Here is a 21,074-nt window from a genome sequence, read left to right as displayed (position 1 = left end):
TCTAGTCAGAACTCCCTGTAGTGGCTCTAGGCATGTCTGAGCCTTCAGTTATCCTAAAGAACCACTCAACTGACCATTTCCTTAAAGGAGCAACATAGTCCCTCTACACCAAGTCAGGGATTCCTGGTTAATAACCTTTCATTTCATCAGTAATCTCACACATGAATATGGTCTGCTTTCATTTCGACAGCAACAAGAAGATGGAGGCTACTGTATGTCCACAGCATACTGTGTGAGGCAAGAACTAGCTATACATGAAACACCAATCTATAGGTGAATAGAAGATGGAGGCTACTGTATCTCCACAGCATACTGTGTGAGGCAAGAACTAGCTATACATGAAACACCAATCTATAGGTGAATACACATATGCAAAAGCCTTCACTCACTGACTTAGTCACACTGGCCCAAACTACATATGCCACTGTGCACAGATTATGGATGCTCTTTAAAATGATATTAACAATAGCAGGTTCAGCCAACCATCCATACATTTTCTGAAATTAGTGTCAAAGTACAATAAATCTTTTCTTTGGAGCATATGAGTGTCCAATTCATCACAGGACACATACATATGCATACATTAACATGTAGGCTCGCACAATCAGCACATTGGCCTGTCTACAGACTATAGCAGTGCAGTGGAACCTTTGGTTTTAAAAATTGGAGTGAAAACAGTTTGGGGGGCTGATTACTTTTAAGGCACAAAATCTCTCTGCTCTTGGTACAGCACCAGATACTCAACACTAGTAGACAGTACAACACTTCTCCTTTCAGGAATGAGTGCCTTGTAGGAAATTTTGGATGAATAGTTAGATGTAAAGATAAAATTTTATTGATAGTTGAAGGGAAATTCACTTGTTCTTGCAGCAACTTATGTGGAACTATCATGATTTATATAACACGTTAATATTATACAAAGTTATTGTCTGTTATACCTCCATTTTTATCACTCTTTAATTTAATATTGTTTTTTATCAATATGCTGAGGCTGGAGTATGTGAATTTCCCCTTGGGATTAATAAAGTATCTATCTATCTAATGTTGAGAAAGTACCACAGATCAATGCTGCAGCATAAAATCATGCATACTTTTTAAACAAGTGCAGATGCATTCAATGCAGTTTGAATATATTTTGGTGATATATTTCCTAAATAGATGAAAGATTTTGCTTGCAGAAAGGCAAAGAATGTTACCATTGCTAAATATATGTTACTTATCCCAACATTTGGAATACCTTCTGCACTATCCAGTAGTAGAGTATATCATTTTATTTGAACTACCATTCACAGTAAGCTGGTTTGCTTAAACACACAAATAATTCCATTAATAATAACTTGGCAAAAAGTGTTAAGACTGGATTAAAAAAGCATGAAGCATGACCTTTGGTGTTAATGTAACTGTGCAGAGTACGATATTTTAGTATTTGCCTCTGCCTCTTTGTCATTTAACCTAATAGATATACACCACATGTCTAAAGAGTGCATAATTACTGCATTGCATTAACACAGACTGAGCTCCACTTAATTACAGGTTAAGGATGCACTGCCTGAAACCCCTCAAAGGGAACTGCCACAGTTTTCAGCCCGGCAACTACTTCTATGTAAAGAATCATCATTTGTTTCCTGATGAAATGGCCCTTTAAAAGTATTGCTGACCACCACCTATACATCTCTAAAACGTCAAGGCCGAATGTAACATTGCCACCTGGCACCACAATCAAATGTTTCTGTAAAAGAGCTATTCAATTTCCTGTCATCACCCTATTAGTCCTCAAGGAAGCAAGGGCCCTTAGTGGTCCACAAGAAGATTTCATCATCAAGGACAAAACAAGAAGTTTAAAATACACATAATTCTTATTATCATGTGCATGATCACCACCTGTATGGAGTTAATGTAGCATCGGCTCACTAATGGAGCTCCAAGACTTCTAAGGTTTCTTGTTGGATATGTGTTACCCATACTAGTGTTTCTCTGTTCCCATTATTACACACACTCAAAGTCGTTTTGCTAATCTATTATGTCAACATAATATGCTACCCATTGCTATTAATAGGAAAGGACAATCTGCAAATGCTGCTCTGATAATATGCCTCACTTTATGCTGCCACCAGGTCTTTAAAAGCATAACTGGATTATTCAAAACTGCTTTGAAAATGATGCCAAGTTCATGGGCCACAGTAAATGGCAATTTCTAGCCTCCATTACAGGTAAACATATTTCAAATACAATAAACACAATAATCCGGTGACAAAGGAGAAAACTACAGAGTTAATCTGGGATCCTGCTGTATCCAGAAATTTCCCAATACTTCCATTTAAGTGCTTTAAGAATGGGAAAGGTGATAAAAAGTGAAATGTATTTATTATTATCATTACTGTTCTTCAAATTATATCATTGTTTTTGTCTACCTATTTCCATGCTTCCTGTAGCATGTATTTTGCCTCTGGCCAAAATGATTACCTATGATGGCCACAGGGTAGGTCTCTTGTTATTTACCTTATATTCTGATTCACGTTTCTGTTTATTATTCTTTACCTTTTAAGACTACTGGTTGGGGAAAATCTGGCTTGGCATTTTGTTCAGTATTGGGTTTTGCACTTAAAAAAGTGAGAAAAATTACTTCCCAGGCCCAGGAATATGTGAAAGGAAAATTGGTGGCCACCACAATTAGTGCTTGCAGAATACTTTTTTCTTGGATTTGCTCCACTTACATGCAGTATTACTTACTGTATCTCTCATAGTATAACTAGTCTGGATGACCACCTACGAGTTACTGTTAATGGCCTGACTCAAGGTGATTTTGCACCCATTTCATGACTACATTTTCACCTTACTTCTTTCTTTGGCTTGTTTTGCACTTTTTCATTTTGTCTATTAAGCTATGTTTTAATTATCATGTTTCAGCTTTATTTTATTAGAACTGTTATATTAAACAGACTGGAGAGTGCAAAACAAAATCATAAACCAGTAAACAGATCAATGTCAAAACCACATAATTTTTCAGAAATCTAAACCACCAGAGACTACTAAATAAACCAGAGACAAGATCAAAAGAGAAACCAACTAAATCTGCAAGGGCTTATGCACTAACCTTAGACACAGATACATATGCAGTGCCAACTTAAAGAATGTTGTGCCTGTTATGATTGTGCAGACTTTATTTCACTTTTAATATTGCATTACTGCACACATTATAAATGATAATGCTGGGAATCCAAGAGTTTTATTTTCAGCTATTCGTCATCTTCTAAACCCACCTCATTTAATGGAATGCCTCCGGAAAACATCTACAAAACTTGAGACACAATATCTTCTTCTATAATATGCTACCGTGGCTGTTCATTTGTCTGTCCAGGATTTTAAATCACCTGTAGCTCACAAACCGTTTCACCTATTGACTTGAAATTTGGTACACATATACTACGTGACGTCTACTATCTGCTTTCGGGGTGATGATTTTATTACTCTTTTTATTTTTATTTTATTGTAGAATCAACTCTCTACAGCGCGCAGCAGGGCAGCCATGCGGCGCATGCGTACGTGCATCGTTCTCATTCCCTACCACCTTCGCTAATCATTCTTGAGGCAGATTGAAGACTTAAGTGCCAGATTAAGTGAAAGATTAAAGAAAACGTACTAAGTAATTGCAACACAAAAACCAACTATCAGTTTTAACGCAAAAAGATGCCGACGAAAGAAGAGAAGCATCGGACCGCTAGGGTGGAGAAAAGAAGAGCTGCTCAGGAAGCAGCAAGTACATCAACCTCTGAGCAAACGAATGTTAAACGTACAGAGAAAGAGGAGGAATACTATGAATATTCAAGTCAAGTCGATTCACTGCACGTTATAGTGCAGTGTGCCGTTACTGGTTAGATATATTATAATACATTTCCCCAAAGTTAATACTGTTGAACCCCAGCATGCTCTTTTTAGTGAATTAAACTCTTTCACTCAAACAGGTCTACCTGAACTGCGTAGGATAATTTCTTAACCAAAACAACTTTGTTTCTGTACTTGACCCAGTCCTAACTGGTTTTTCAAAGCAGTCTCCAATGAGCTTATTGATAGTGTACATGACACAGTGAACTTATCATTAGATAGGGGTCTTCTCAGATTGTCTAAAGACCACAGATAGTAAACCCCCTACTAAAGAAATATAATCCTAACTCTGTTATCTCTCGCAATTTTAGGCCAATTTCCTCCATGCGTTTCTTAACTAAATTCTAGAAAAATCAGTTTTTCAGCAGTTAAATGATTACTTGAACAAACATTCTATTCTTGCAAGTTTCATTAAGGTTTTAGAACAAATCATAGTACAGAAACTGTACTGGTTAAAGCAATACATTTTGCAGGTTAATTCACAGAGGCCACATATCTGTTTTTGCTCTTTTAGACTTGAAAGCAGCATATGACACCATAGACCACAGTATTCTTATAAATCACCTTAGACAATGGGTGGGTCTCACAGGCAGTGTCTTAAATTGGCTGAAGTCTTATTTAACAGGTAGAAAATTTTTTGTTAGTTGTGATAATTGTAGTTCAGAGGTCTATGGTATTGAATACAGTGTACCACTATTCTGGGCCTGTAGCTTTTTTGAATCTACATGCTTCCATTAGGCAAGATTATCTCAAAACACATTCTGGAATACCACAGCTATGCAAATGGCACACAGCTTTACTTATCTATAACACCTGATGGTCCTAGTGCTCTGGCCTCTCTGATCCAATGTCTTACTCGTATTTCTGGATAGAACAGCAGTAGCTTTCTCAAGCTAAATAAGGAAAAAGCAGAAATCTTACTGGTTAGATAAATGGAAATAATTAGGGTATTAGAAATAAACTTGATCCCTTTGCATTAAAAGTCAAGGTGGACATAAAGAATTTAGGTGTAATCATGGACTCTCACCTAAACTCTAAGTTGTACGGTACAGTAACCATATAAGATTGCATTTTTTTCACTTAAGGAACATTGCAAGAGTTAGACCTCTTATAACACTGTAGATAGATAGATAGATAGATAGATACTTTAAGATGCTGAGAAACTGATTCACTCGTTTTTAGTCGAGTAGATTTCTGTAATACACACCTAACAGGACTACCTAAGAAAGACGTGAATTGGTTGTAATTAGTTCAAAATGCAGTAGCAAGGATCTTAACCAGAAAAAGAAAATTAGTACTTCCCACCAGTTTTAGCACTGTCCTTTAGAAATTACTTTTAAAAAACTACTAATGGAATATAAAACATTAAATAATCTGTCTCCTTTCTATAATTTGGAATGCCTGTCCCCATATATTCCAAGACGTAACCTTATAATTTGGAATGCCTGTCCCCATATATTCCAAGATGTAACCTTATAATTTGGAATGCCTGTCCCAATATATTCCAAGTTGTAACCTTAAATCTTCTAATTGCAGTCTTCTTTTTATTCCAATAGTTAAGCATAAAAGAAGTGGTGAGGCAGCATTTTTGCTATTATGCACCAAAACTTTGAAATACTTTATCAACAGAGATATGCCAGGTGAATATTGTGCAACTTTAAAAAAAAAAAAAAAAAAAAAAACTTCTAAAACCCCACTTTTTAATGTGCTTTTTTTGTAGCCTCATCTCTACTATTTATTAATCTCTAGTTTTCTCTTTTTTTGTTTCTGTTTTATTTAAATGCCACTACCACCTGATCAAAGCACTATGCAGCCACCTGTGATGCTTGAAAGAAGGTGGGTGCCCCAGCAATCTGTGAGAACTGTTGCATCAAATCATTTAGCACAAAGCCTGGAAACAATGAGGAATGACTTAGGAACATTTATGTTATGTAGAATGCACGGTGGGGGCTGGGTGGGCTTTTGGCCTTGGAACCTCTACAGATTGTTTTTTTCTAAAGCATAACTAAAATTTACAGTACCTTTATTTTTTTTCTGTCCTCCCAGCCATCTAACTGTATCATCACTCTCATCTCCAGAGACTTAAAATATGACATCATATATAAGGATTTTTCTTTTCTACTAACTATACTAGCCGTCCCCCGTGGCTCCACCTGCATAGTAGTGAAACAGGACAGTGAGGAGGGCCCTGCCTGACACCCTACTCCTGATGTCATGCTTTCCCCTCCCCTCAGCCCACAGCCTATGTCTTGGATTACCACGAATATATCACTCCTGCAAGCGAACTATGATTCTTAATACAATGAGAGAAGCCGCAAAATCAACCAGAATGTTCAAGCAAATTCTAGAAAAAAGCCTGATCTGAATCCATTAAGTAGTTCTCTCGTGAAAAGCGGACAGACATACAGACATTGGATTTTATATACATAGAGACTATATCTATGTTATGTAAGCTTGTACTGGTTATTTTTTGTTACTTATTCATTATTAATCTTACCTAATGTAATTTGTTTTTCTTTTATTGTAGCTATTTTTGACATCTTGTCAATCCATTTAACCTACATCCTGTGTAAGAAAATGTGCTATAGAAATCAATGTTGTTCTTGTTGTTGTCCACTTGCTTGTTGTGTAACTGAAAGTTTGGTAATACAGTCATTGATTCTAATTATTTCCTTATGTGTTATTTCTAATTTAGATTTGGCATAGTTAAAATTATACTGGTTTTATGTTTACTTTGACACACTACCATTTTCTGCTAAAATGGGTGACATTATTTTAGGAGACTTTATGGTTACTAGTCTGAGTGACAACTAGAAGTGAGTGATCTGTGATATTATCATTGTGACAGTATATAGGTCAACATCATGCACTTCTTGGTCATTCAAGAATGCAGACAATTAAAAAAATTTCTGGCAGTATTAGTTTGTAAGTCTTTACCTTTGACTTCCTGGTTTTGATCCACTGTTTTGACTACTATATGATCCTTTTCCATAAAAAAAATGTACTTTGTTGGACATTGACAGAACAATATATAATTTAAAGTTTAAAAATAGTACATTTTTTAATTACATTAACAGGTACTGTATATATTTAAAGATTTTAAAATGATTTAATTGCTTCACTGTTACTACAATAATGTCTGGGTTCCAGGTTATTTTCAGGTTCTCCATCCCTCTTGACCGGCATTATAATATGGGGATTCAATAAAATTAAATCAATACTACTACGTACATTTTTTACTTTGTGGCTTTGGAACAATGCATGCAAATTGACATTGGAAAGAGAATTTTAATAAGTTCTTAGACTGTGAAGTCGTTGAACAACCGTTTATTTTCTTTGGTCCTACCTTTTGCTTTCTTGTTAGACAACAATTACGAGTTGACATGAGTCCTGCTCAGAGAGGGAGTTAGAGCATTAGGTGTACTGGACTGTTACGTTTTCAGGGCCAGTGGCACATACAGCCCATGTGACAGGTGACTGGTCACACTTATAGATAATCTAAACTAGACACAGTTAAAATATCTGAATACGCCACCCAGTTTTACTAAGAGGCTGGGAACTCTTGAGATTTACAGATAATTGCATACAGGACTCTTTAAATTGGGTGGTGAGAAAACATACAATGAAAGACACAGGAACAATTTCAGGAAAAGCAATAGGAACCTGTATTACATCTAACAATATAAAAATACATCAAGAAAAAAATGTAGACAAGAATTTAAAACTGTCAGGAGCAAATACCTTTTAAAAAACAGTCCAAGCTCAAAAAGTCAGTTAAAAACATAACGGTGGAAGATACAACCTTTAGTGGCGTGAAGTCCAGTTTGTGCGGTGTACCAACTGTCCATGGAAATACTCTGTTCGCTGGACACTTGTTTCCCAACAGAGGTTTGGCTAAATTGTCGAACCTCTGTCAGCGTCCCTTCCTCATATGGTGAGCGGTCTTTATTCACTTCTGGGTTCCCTGTGTTGCTGTAATGACCAAGGCATGCCTTGCTTCTCGTCCACCAGCTTCGCTCAGTCCTTACCTGAGTCTTCCTTCTCTTGCTGGACCCACACTTGGCGTCTCTCTGGTGGAACTGTCTCTTCCTCCCTGGAGATAGGTGTAGTCATCTGTGTGCCTCACATCTTGCCAGTCATGTACCTTTGTCTACCTGCAAGCCCCTGTGCTCTGTGCAAGTGGTCTTGACAGCACTCTCAGGGGCCTGTCCCTCACTCTACACCACCCATTGCCCAGTAGATATCTGCTTCAGGCACTGCCTAGATGAACGTGACAATTTATCAAACAATGGTACATACCAATTTGCTTTGATAAGCAGTAGTATAAACATATTTCCGTTATTTACACAACAGGATCAAAGCAGGTAAATATCTACTTCCTGTAGATAACCATCAACAATAACGATACTTTCATTGTTTAAAAAACAGAATCAAAGCAGGTAAATATCTACATCTATAGACAGCCAGCAACAACAACCTGTAACACGATTCCGAAATTAGCCTTTCCACTTATCACCCCAGTCCCAACAATGGGTGTCTATTGCCCCTTTATCTATTGGCTTTTACATATTTATTTGCCTAAGAGAAAACAGAAAACCAACCATTGTACAAAAATGCTCCTCTCTGACATTCATAAATGACAGGGTTACGCTACAGTGGCACATGCACAAGGACCAGTGTCTCGCTAATGATATACCCTAGAGAATTATCAAGACAAATCTTGCAAGTTGACTAGGTGATTTTCTTAGGCTAGCTAATTGTTATATGTCTTAGACTTTTTTTTCACAATTTAAATGGTAAAAAAAAATTTCGATCAAAGCTTCCTCTTGAATGTACTAGATTATACTTTTTTCAGGCTGTTTTTTTCTTCTGTTATTCCAGCATGTTGAAATACGAATTTAGTTTCGCAGACCGATTAAACACTTCCAGGGCATGATGTCCACATTGAGAAAAAAAATGTTAAATACACAATACATTGACAGTGGTACAGGTTAATCCTGTTGATGCATTTCCAATGATATAAAGAAATCCCACATTTTAATATCTTAACACAATTATACAACCTGGTTTAATGGAGTTTGCTTATAATTAAGTAAATGTATTGTAGTGTCGATGCCGAGGGGCACAACAGATGAATTCTTTGCTCTTTACATGGTTCTTTGAGATGGCTCGCTATCCTTAAAGGGATTGCTTGCCTTTTGCCACAAGAGTTCGAAAATGCACATGCGACTGTGTGGAGTTGACGTTTTTTCATTTATGCTCCGGCTATTGATGATGTAATGCCACCACAATACCTGTAATATTTATGTGTCAACAAAATATTAATACATATATGCAGTTTTGTTTTAAGATATGTCATTGGAATATATTATTGTTATCAGGCATTTTTAGGCACCTATGGCATAAGGAAAGCAACGGAAAAAGGGACCTCAACTGTGTGTTTGTTTTTTTTTTTAGAGCTTAATATTGAATACAGATGCCGTGGATGTAAGACTTGTGTTAAATAAAGTTCCCCTGCATATTTAAAAAATCGTCTCGCCATCACTTCATTGTCAGCCCATTGTTTTTGTGACTCATCCCAGACTGATGTAACTTGCTCTGCGCCGATGAAATACATATGATCTCGGTCTTGCACGACCCTTTCCATGTAACTGCTGTGTTAGTGCTTTCAGCTATAGAGTAATTTTACACTCTTAACTCCTTCTCACTAAGGAAACGTGCACATTCTTATTAGTCACACTCTTAACTTCTTCTCACTAAGGAAACGTGCACATTCTTATTAGTCCTTAAGAAGCTTGTTATTTTCTTGCTTCCCTTAAGTCTCTAACCGTTTACACGCTGCAAAATCTAAACTTATTCCCTTTTCAGGATACAGGTAAAAAAAAAAAAGCAAAAACATTTGAGGGGAGCATTGGTTTGGATAAACGAAGCAGTCCAGTAAGCTGCTGTGCCCTCTTTATTTTTTTTCTTGCATCCGGTCTAATCGCAAACATTACATATTGTGTTAAACAAAATTATGTGTTATAACGGATTGCAGGCTGCAACAGCACTCCCTAGCCCGGAGGACATTGTAAGACATCCTCCAATAATTTGTAGTAATATTGGACTACTGACCTTCTGCTATCTCTCAACCTACCATGAAAAAAAACCCCTTTAACTTTTCGCAGCACAATTGGTCAAAATATTCTGACTCCGCCTTTCTTTCCTTTCGTGATTGGTAGAGGAACATGGGTACGTTCCGCCGGAAGAAATTGATGGCTCGGTTAACCCGGCTCGCGTGCTCGATTTCAGGTGGTTGAAAATGGCGCATTGGAGTTTGCGAGTGTTACGGCAGAGGTGTTTGGTGTCAGTCTCCCAAGCGCTTCTGAGGTAAGTAGGAAAATCTACGGATCGCATTTGTGCACGACAGTCAGAATGTGGTGTTTGAGAAGGATAAATAGTAATAGGCAATGATATGACGAGGAGCGGAGACGTCTTTGGACGTGATATCCATAGAGCTATATATCTTTTATGTACATATCTAAAATTATAGATCGCTGTGACGTGTTATCACGTGCGACAGTTTAGATACATCGATCACATGCAAAATAGTATTTGAATCACCTTAAGTTAAAGTGATGGGTTTTTGGTAGAACCAGACCATACAAGTGTCTGGACGCTGGTGTCAATGCTAGAGACCTGAGAATTCATCACGTGTAACTTGTGTATTGCAAGTATTAGTGAATGAGACGAGTACGTGTCAAAGGGGTTTGATAAACACATATATACGAGTTTGGTGGTATGTTTGATTTATAGCGGTGATGTTATATTTGCCGTTGCCCGGTTTGAAACTAAACGCAAGGCTGCAGATGTTTCTGGTGGGACTCCTAGCCGAACATGTCTCGCTGCCACCCAGTTCATATGATCTTGCTATTTACCATGAGACATGCTAATGTTATTTATTTCCATTAATATGTAGCATTTTCACAGAAAACACCAACTCTAGCTCCATCATGCGAAACAGATTAGGAATTTCAATATTCAATACAAATTAAAATAATTTATTAGTGTAATAAACGTAATAATTCAAATATTCCATACATGACGACAGTTTAGGAATGTCACTTCTGGTTAGGCTTCATGTTTTAATTGTTTGCTAAAATTTTTCTTGTGTGTTTTTCTCATGTTGGGAATAATTCAATGGGAAATTTTAAGGAATATTAAATGTGTTAATTTCCAGAAGTAGTTATCTCCAGCAGTGGTTAAAAATATTTTCAGCAGGCATGAAGTATTTACTCAGATTTCTGTAACACTGGATGCTTTATTCACTTTTTTTATTACATGTTAAACATTTTTTCTTAATGTCTGCATTCAGCTTTATATTAGGGATGAGCGATACCACTATGTTTTAAATCAATACTGATACAAGTATTTTATGTGTAAGATTTCCGATACCAATACTGAATATATTTTAAAGAGCTAAGGAATTTGTTTTCAAATGATAGTGTTTTAAATTTGCTAATATTAATGGGTCAGTCAATTTAAATTAACTAATGTCACGACTCAGTATCAAGGTAACATAACAAACCTTTTACAAAATACATAATTAATAAATGAACATGTCATGTCATTTTCTAACCCGCTTATTGCACACCAGGGCTGCTTGGGGGTGGTTGGTTAGTTGGTGCCGGAGCCTATCCCAGCTGCCTGGACGGGGGCACCTATCCAGAGACACACCAAGGCCAATGTAGGTTTGCCAGTTCACCTAACCTCTGTGTTTTTGAACTGAGGGAGGAAACTTACTCCAACACGGGGAGATCATGCAAACTCCACACAGGGAGAACCCGGGTCAAAACCTCCTTACTGTGTTAGCAACAGCATTACCACTGCGCCACCATGTTGCCCAGAATGAACATACAAATGTAATAAAGACAACTTTTTACGTTTTCATAAAAATTTGGTTATTTGTTTAATACATGTAAAAAGCAGTCACTTCACCAAAGTACTTAAACCGATCCCCTTAGAACACTTAATATTTACAAACAAGTAATATTCCCACATTTGCATTTTCTATTATATTCTGCCCTTCTGTTTTATCGAGAAAGATTTTGTCATATTAGCATTACATTTAGTCAATTTCAAATTTGTATTTTGAAAAATTAACATTGGCATTTTTACACTTCATCCTATTTTGCCTCTGCGGGTGCAAGGCAGGAACAATCCCTGGACAGAGCGAGAGCCCATCACAGGGTGAACACAAACCACACACACATCAGGGGCCAGTTTAACATTGTCAATCCACTCAACCTTCCTTGTCTTTGGACTGTGGTTGGTGACATGATCACAGTACAAGTTTAACAATACAAAATTGAGTAGAAAAATATTTTATCACACCAGGTGCTGTTACTAATGCAATTGAAGTACTTTTAAATCCACTAAACTTGCAAAAAAAATAATATTGTTGACATTTACTCGGGCACTTATTTTTTCGGAAAGAAAAAATACTTTCAGTGAAAGTTTTCATCTTCAACGTAGGCATAGCTATTAAGTATTTTGTATAGTGTTAAGACTATTTAACTTTCTTTTTTATGTTTATTGGTTATACTGTACCCTTCATTTTAATTAGGAGAAAAAACAATACTGACAGATCCCATAGCAAAATGCTCAGATAGTGATGCTTTACAATATTATGTGTCCTGTGTTATGCTATAACAATGGGCTTTACTTTTCTTAAGTATTAATGAGTACTAAACGGCAAAATGTTAAACTCAACTAAAAAGTCTTCAGTAAATCGCCTGCTAATAGCAGTTACCTGGATAACATCCTGTGTCTCTTTGAAAACTCTGCTGCAATGTCCCTTATCTGGCACTGATTGTAGCTAAATCACCATGCTTCATTTTTGCATCTTTTAGATGTTTTACAAACGTCTTTCTGTTTGTCAGCATGTGCGCTTTTTAAATGGGCTGCTTGTTTTGCCACTGTACTGTTCATACCTCTCACAAATATTGTATTGAGCAGCTGTATTCTTTTCAATCTGTAAAAAGTAGCAGCATACAGTGCTATGCTTTCGGTCTGCCATTGTCGTTCATGGTTCGCGCTTGTGCAAGGGTCGTGAGAGTATGGAGTTTTCAGTACGTTAAACGGAAATTGCGTTAGTATATTGTATGCCTTTGCAAGAACTTGCTACCGTATTTTACAGAAAAAAATAGTAATTGCTATTTTTTTAATGGTACTCGATATTAAATGAGTACAGTTTGAGCATCAAAGTATCAGTTACTGTGGTATCGGTCTACCCATCCCTACTTTATATTTTTAAGTTATGATTTGCCTAAATATGTGCGAGTCTCAGTAAGCATGATTTGCTATTCTGTATTACAGAAATCCATCAAGGTTCTTGTGCACTGCTGTACAACAGAAAAATGGGCAAGCAGAAGATGACCACAGTGGAACACAGAAAACGGAACAGAGCCCTGCTGAGAAACAGTTGGCAGAAGAGAAGGCCAAGTTGGAGGAACAGTTCAAAGAGATAAATGTGAGAGAAATTTAGTAGTACTAGGGAGTTGTACCATGTTAGCCATTATGATTGTAGAGAAAAGCCAAGCAAAATGACACTTTTATTGGCTAACTAAAAATATTACAATACGCAAGCTTTCGAGGCAACTCAGGCCCCTTCTTCAGGCAAGATGTAAGATGAGTTGCCTTGAAAGCTTGCATATTGTAATATTTTTAGTTAGCCAATAAAAGGTGTCGTTTTGCTTGGCTTTTCTTTAGAGAAATTTAGGAAAGATATTCAGTTAGACTGTTGTTCTAAAGCCCTAAGTTGAACTTTTCTTCAGTTACTGTTTGTTGTCAAAAAGGCACCTTTCAAGCTGAATACCTGTACAAAATAATTTATACAGGTGTTTGTATATAATATAAACTAATTTTTATTGCAAGTATTAGGGTTCTTCATTTAGATGTATATTTATATGTGGCTAAGATATGAGACTAAACATTGAGGCCATCATTCATAGTGCAGGTATTCTTAAAATGCACATGTTAAAACCTTCAGTTTTGAGAGTAGCCCATTTTTGTGCATGAAATGATGCATTACCAAGCTAATTACCTCTGGATTTTAATGGCAGTTGTAGCTTCACACTTAACAGGTTGTTTTTATAATTTTCTAGGTCAATAGTGTTCATGCAGTACAGCCAACATGGTAGGGAAAGAAATACTGGCAGTTTTATAAAGATACCAACCTTCACCAGATAAAGACTTTCCAGCTTTATAACCTAAAGTGTTTGTCTCATTATGTTACATATATCAAAGAGTTTTGTAATTTGATGATATACTTCTCAATGTTATTCCTGAAAGTTGTAATTTTATGGAAATGTTCCTTAACAGCTAGTTTTCCAGACAGACTAATTTTCCTCACTTTTTTATAAAACATGTTAGGTGTACTTTTGTTTTGATATCTAGCCATATAGTCTTTCTCTCTGAGGAGAATTTTATTAATGACTTTTAATAAAGTTGAGAAGTGGACTGAGTCAAGTACATAGACCCTGTCACTGCCTTAATCATTTAAAGCAGAGAAGTTTATGGCCTTGGTAGTTCTTTTCTCTTACTGTAGCTATTGAGATATACACACACTTTAGGAGACAGATTGCAGGGGAAATGTAATATGCAGCTGACACTCAAACATATACCTCTGCTTTTGTTATTGTCCCTCTCCTCCTTGTTATTTACCATTAATTTATGTTGCATGCATTTATGAAAAAAATGTTCTGTGATTTTTCAGGTAAGAAAGACCTAAGTTTTGAGGTAAGCTAGTCCTGCTGACACTGGAGGTGACAATGTGTTGCATATTGATAGCAGCTGCAGGTAATAATTTCATTGTACATTGTACACATGACAACAATGACCTGGTAAACCTGTAATGGTATAAGGATTTTCACAGATCTTTCAAAGATTACTACAATGAAAAATTTAGTAGCCCATTGTACTACTAAAGTTAATAGACTGATAGGAGATCTTGCCGCCTTGGACTAGTGGACTGAATTACCATACTGTCAAGCTTTAAATGTCAGTAACTAGTTCATCTCAATCATTAACTTGCTACTAAGGTCGACATCACTTGGTTTTGGATACAAATTATGACAAAAGCCTTGAAAATTGTTGTTTGAAATTTGTTTTTAATAGGACAAGTACAAGCGAGCCCTTGCAGATACAGAAAACCTACGTCAGCGGTGTCAAAAGTTGGTAGAAGAAGCAAAGTTGTATGGTAAGCTTTGAAAATATGTTGTTTTTTAATGCCCTACAGTTGTTTTTATTGGGCAATCAACTCTTAAGGTCTACCAACTCATCATTAATTCTCTTGTACCACTTACAATAAAGATTGTCTGATTGAGAAATCAAGCAATTAGTTATCTAAATCAAACTGTTTTCATTCCTCAAATAAACATTTGCTTATTCATAAGTGAATGGGTCATTCATAAGGTAATGGGTCAAATGATACCTCATTTCTCAAGTGTTCATGGGTTCCAAATAAAATTTGGTGCACTGCATGAGTACATATGTAGTAAAAAGATGCAATAATCCTATCATTGAAACACCTGCCTGTCTACCATATTCTGCCAAGTAACATTTCTTTTTAAGTGTTTATACTCATAATGTAAGAGTCTGGGTCATCTAATATACCATACAAGATTGTTTCTAACCTTCTACGGTTTTCCTCGTATTTAACATCCTTTGCCAATACAACTCTTGTGAACTATGCTGTTGCTGTGTTCACATGTCCATTTTTACAAAAGAAAAATGAGCTAGTAATCAGGTATTCATGTTCAGACATTATCACTCATGAATATTGAAAACTATATATAAAAAAACATGCCGTGTATTGAGTAACTAGTAATAGCAGTATATATGCATAACCACCAAAACCCCACCAATAAAGTATTTGCAGTTGGTGTAGATTTCTTTATGTAGCTACCAGCTTACTAATAGAAGATCAACACTGTGTGCAATTGAGCTTTTCTGTTTTAAATGTTCAATTAGTGGATCAGTTTATTTGGGTAAGTGCAATGAGCAAAGATTGTCCCTTGATGACATAACTAATACCTACTGGTACCAGAACCACTTAATCAGTAGATTTGTGTTTCAGTTCCTCTAGCTTCTCTAAGCCATAACAGTAAGCAGTGTATGCACTATAGTATGCTGTTTGTGTTTGCGCATGGTTTCCCTCTTGGGTGTAATATGGAATGCAGAGGTATTCTAGTTTTATATTTTGAGGTGTTTCTGTGCTTCCTTTGTCCATAACAACCTTTTTGGAATATATAGAAGGTGCTTGAAATGCTGAGTTTTGAACAGTGCATGTGATAGATGCCGCTGTAGTTCCTTATTTTTTAACAGTACAATGGTTACTGCTTTTCTCAGTCTAGTTTGGCAAAATTACACTGGTATATTTTAATTTCATAACATCTAATAATAGCCCTTGCTTTCCTCTCAGAATAGAATTAATAGGAGAGCATTTTTAATTATACCTTAAAAACTCATGAACATATTTATATTTAAAACATTTTCCTTATTCATTTTTTATTCCAGGAAAACTGTTAGGGACAGTATATATTGCAGGGGTTCACATACTTCGCTTTGAAGCATACTTGTGGATGTTTTGTTCCAGTAATTGGATTACTAAGGGTTGTTTTTTTATAATTTAGACAAGATTGATATTTGCAGAATAATATATGATAATTGCGGAAACTGGAGGTCTGTCAATAAATAAATTGTGACACTTCACCAGCATGCGCGTTCTTAAAGGTTAAATAGAAAAAAAAATGAATACTAGTTATGATGAGCAGAAGTGCCTATAACTCGTACAGTAAAACAAGACCTCGTTTAGTATATTATTTACAGCCATGAGTTTGTTAACAATGTCTTGACTAATGATGTTGTGCTTTAATGAGAAAGCTTCCACAGAGACGGAATAAATGAAACTGAATAACGCTGAAACGCAGCTGTAAGAAGTCGTATTACAGTATTATTAATTTATGTAAAGTACGAATATTATAATTACTAAAATAATGTCCATATCATGCTAATGTTGAGTTCGGTCACCTAAGGAAAGCTTAACTTAGGTAGGTTACATTGGGTCAGATGTATACTCTACGTGTAATCGGCAGAAATGACACAAAGGCACGTCCCTGTGTGCTACTAGCGCACAGAATACAGCGATGCAGAAGTGGCACAGAGGCACACCCCAGTCCCCTTAGACAAAATTGAGATTGAGATTTAAGCAGCCATGGGAACTGATCGTCAATAACATCTGTCAGGACTCAAAAAGCACAGAATATAGTGCAATATTGACAGGCTTGAGTACCTGGCGTTAAATGTGAAACTGTTGTGAATGCATAGTGTATTATGGGACAGCTTTGAAAAGTTAAGTTTTATTTAATTGTCATAAAATACAGTAGAAAAGCATGTAACAGAGACAGTGGTGTTCATTCAGCAGTAGATCAAGAAATAGTAGTTGATAAATAATATCCCCAAAAGGAAATGCTACTGTAATTAAGAGAACTACAGATGCTAGCCGGGCATATTATGGCAGAGCAATGCTTAAGTACATTACGGTCTTGAATTTCCAATTATTTCTCAATGACAGAAAAAGTGATGGGGACGAATGGTGTAATAATTTAAATGTGATATATTATTAATTGTTGTTGTTGTTTTCCAATAAACAATATAGTTTTTAATGTTTTACTACTTTGCAATGACCATCATATTAATTCAAGATCATATTAACTTCCTATTAATTCGATGTGTAACTAAGAATGCAGCAACATTAGATATGCTAATAATCCTGTCATTGTCATAACAAATGACATAATTTGTGTTTTTCATTTTCAGTGGATAGTTTAGGTTATAACGTTTTATCATTTTGTAATAAACATGTACAATCAATTTAAACAAAAATTCTGCAACATTACATATGTCACATAAATAAAAAAAAAAAATCAACTTTTCTCAGAGGTTTTGTTAATCATCGAATGGGAATTTCATGATCTCTAAATCCACAATATTGCGCTAAACTTCACTTTCAGACTGGTATGGACCAGATTAACACATGACACTTAGTTGCCTCGGTTACCGAGCGCGACTTGCCCTGAATCCTCTTTGGTGGAACGGAAACAGGCTCAGATAAGCATGGCATCAGAATTTAAATGAGGCTTACTCAGTAAGTGAGTTTCATGGAATACCCCGCTAGCTAATTCATAGTTACTGGTTAACCTAACAACCATGTCTTTTGGAATTTAATATTCAAATTGTGCCCAAACCGTATTTTATTTCATCATTTCATGCCTCTCAGGCTGTAAAAGTAGAATCACATAGCACTTTGTATACTATTCAATGGAATTCAAAGCACAAAGATTACTTACTACATGCAGGAGTAAACATTTTCTTACTGTATTGCTAGTTTAGTGGTTTGACTTTGTGGGACGTTTAAGTTCATTGTGCACACTGCTGCCTCACAATTACAGCAAACCTGTTTCAAATCCCTCACTGTCTATGTGGTATTTGCACATTGTCCCTGTCAATATGGATTTTTCTACTAGGTACTCCATTATTCTTTTGCACGTCCAAATGATGTGTATTGACAGCTCTAATTTGGCCTGACAAATTAGTTTATAAAATATGTGTATGAATATATGTAAGCAAATGTATAAAATAAATTAAATAAAATAATTCATAACATATGCTAACTTTCCAGACCATTTTGGAAATGTGTGCCATAACCCCACACCCCCAATCAAAGTATTTGTCATACTTCTGTATAATTTATTTAGCTGTATAATTTGTAAGCTCACAGAGTTTGGTGTGGTTGACTACTTTTTTTTAATTTATTTATAGGTATTCAGGGGTTCTGTAAAGATCTTCTGGAAGTCGCAGACATCTTGGAGAAAGCAACAGAAAGTGTTCCAAAAGAGGAGCTGTCTCGTCAGAACCCTCATTTGAAAAACCTTTATGATGGCCTAGTCATGACTGAGGTGCAGATTCAGAAGGTGTTCACCAAACATGGTCTTGTTAAGCTAAATCCACTTGGAGTTAAGTTTGACCCTTATGAACATGAAGCTCTATTTCACACTGCCGTTGAAGGGAAGGACCCTGGCACAGTAGCATTAGTTACAAAAGTGGGTTATAAATTACATGGGCGTACTTTGAGACCCGCTTTAGTGGGTGTTGCAAAGGCACCATAAGTAATGTAGTAGGCCGTAGAGTGTACCAACATCTGTAAGAAGTTTCATTGTCTAACAGATTTTTTATCTGTGGCTGATGTGGGGCAGGTTTCACTGATAGATACATTTTGAGGAAAGAAGTTTATGTTTCATAATGAGGCATACAAGATCAGAATGTTGTTTTGTGCATTTGTATTTTAAACAAATTAAAAATAAGAAGTAAGGTCGACAGTAGGTCCTATTTTGACATAATTTACCAATTATTCTATAAACAAATGTATAGTTTAATTATTTTTCCAAAATTTCAGTGGTTAAATTATTGATGCAAATCTGGTAGTATGCTAGAGATTTATAATAATGGAAAAAAAAACGTGATGTTTGGAAGCAATAAATTGTATGTTTTATTTTTTAATATGGCCTCTGATTACAGATATGTTCCAGAGTGTTTACCTTAGTGGATGCCTGACCGTAAACATTTCTTTCTTTTAAATGCATAGACCTGCACTTGAGTAATAGCATTCCAAAGTATTTGATATGCAGCTGGTATTTAAAATGTGCTTTTCCAAATAGGAACATTGGAATAAAATTAAATTAACTCTTTAATCATTAATAGTTGCAGTGAGTTTCTTTTAAATTAATTGAATGTTCTTCACCCCCACAGTTAAGTCTATCTACTATTGTTTATTTAGCAAAATCCCTTGAGTAGGGTCTTCAAATGTGTAATAACATATTATTTACATGCATGGCCACCACTATTTAGACCAAAATCTTACCAATATAAATATTTAATGTAGAGGTGTTTTTTGTAACTCGTTTTATCACAAAACTGCCTGTACTGTATTCATAATGTTGATAAATGTTCTAACAGCTTCTTATAGTGAATGGCACAGTGGCAACCAGCGAAAGATCTCCTGGTGCTTAAATGCAAGACTAAGTGTTTTTACCTTTCATTTCACGTGTCTTCCCAGTGGGCTCCTACCAATGAAATATGCCAGTAGAACCACAGCACTTATTCATCTTCATAGAGATCATCTTTTTACAATGTGTTACTGTCTGGTAGAGTTCCAAGGCATTCCAAAATTGACAGGCTCTACAGAATAGAACTCTCCACACAGTAGAAAAGTCTGTTTTTTGGTACAACTCATGTCTTTAAGATGAAGATGAGTATAAGACAATAAACAGATTTTTGTCCAGAAAGTTAGCTTTCTGTTTAATCCTCAGAAACTAATCAATTTTCTGTAGAGTAACCAGTGTGTTAAAAGTCTGCTTGTCAGAAGTGCAATCTCTTACCTATTCTCATGAATAGGGTGCAGAGGTAGCCGAGCTCCTCCATCTGCAATAGCTAAAATGTGCACCAGATATCCTGTGGATGTAAAATTGCATTTCTGTATCCATATCACACTTAAGCCAACAGTTCATGCACCCTTCCAACTTTAATAGCCATTCCATCTTCAGAGAATTTGCATTCCTGTCTTTCTGCAAAAGTCTACCAGAGTCATGGCCTGGGGGAGCCCAACTGTTTTATCAAACTGCAGATTTAATTTTAAATGGATAAATTGGCCATTTTTGTCCATCAATCTACAGTCTACATCCTGTGATGTCAAAGATAAAACATTTTCAGAAAAGTTTGGAAATTTATAAAAAAAAAATAGAAAACTGAAAATGTTCAGTCATACAAGTATTCATACCCTTAATTCAGTACTTTTTAGAGGTCCCTTTGGCAGCAATTGCAGCTTAGTCTTCTAGTTAAAATCTCTACAAGCTTTTCCACATCTGGATTTGGGCAGTTTCTACCATACTCCTTTCAGGCTCCATTAAACTTGATGGGAAGGGTCTGTAAAAAGAAATCTGAAGGTCTCCACAGATTTTGATTGGTGTTTTAGGCTGAGCTTTGGCTGGGCCACTCAAGGACAGTCAGAAACTTGTCCCAAATCATGCATTGTCTTGGATGTGTGCTTCAGGTTATTGCTGTGTTACACAAGTCTGATGTCAAGTGCACTCCGG

The 21,074-nt window shown here is 36.1% G+C and overlaps 1 protein-coding gene across 1 annotated transcript; it reads left to right on the top strand.

Annotated features, from left to right (window-relative positions):
* The first annotated feature begins 10,095 nt into the window (after positions 1 to 10,095).
* Positions 10,096 to 19,680, top strand: grpel1 (GrpE-like 1, mitochondrial). The gene is made up of 4 exons (XM_028801883.2): positions 10,096 to 10,251; positions 13,240 to 13,393; positions 15,040 to 15,121; positions 18,745 to 19,680. Exons 1-4 carry the CDS (start codon positions 10,184 to 10,186, stop codon positions 19,089 to 19,091), a joined length of 651 nt encoding a protein of 216 aa, XP_028657716.1. The 5' UTR covers positions 10,096 to 10,183; the 3' UTR covers positions 19,092 to 19,680.
* Positions 19,681 to 21,074: the final 1,394 nt, after the last annotated feature.

This window comes from Erpetoichthys calabaricus, chromosome 5 (assembly GCF_900747795.2).
Source record: "Erpetoichthys calabaricus chromosome 5, fErpCal1.3, whole genome shotgun sequence".
NCBI classification, from domain to species: domain Eukaryota; kingdom Metazoa; phylum Chordata; class Cladistia; order Polypteriformes; family Polypteridae; genus Erpetoichthys; species Erpetoichthys calabaricus.
The sequence above is the reverse complement of the archived record's forward strand: the minus strand, read 5'-3'. Positions and strand labels throughout refer to the sequence as shown.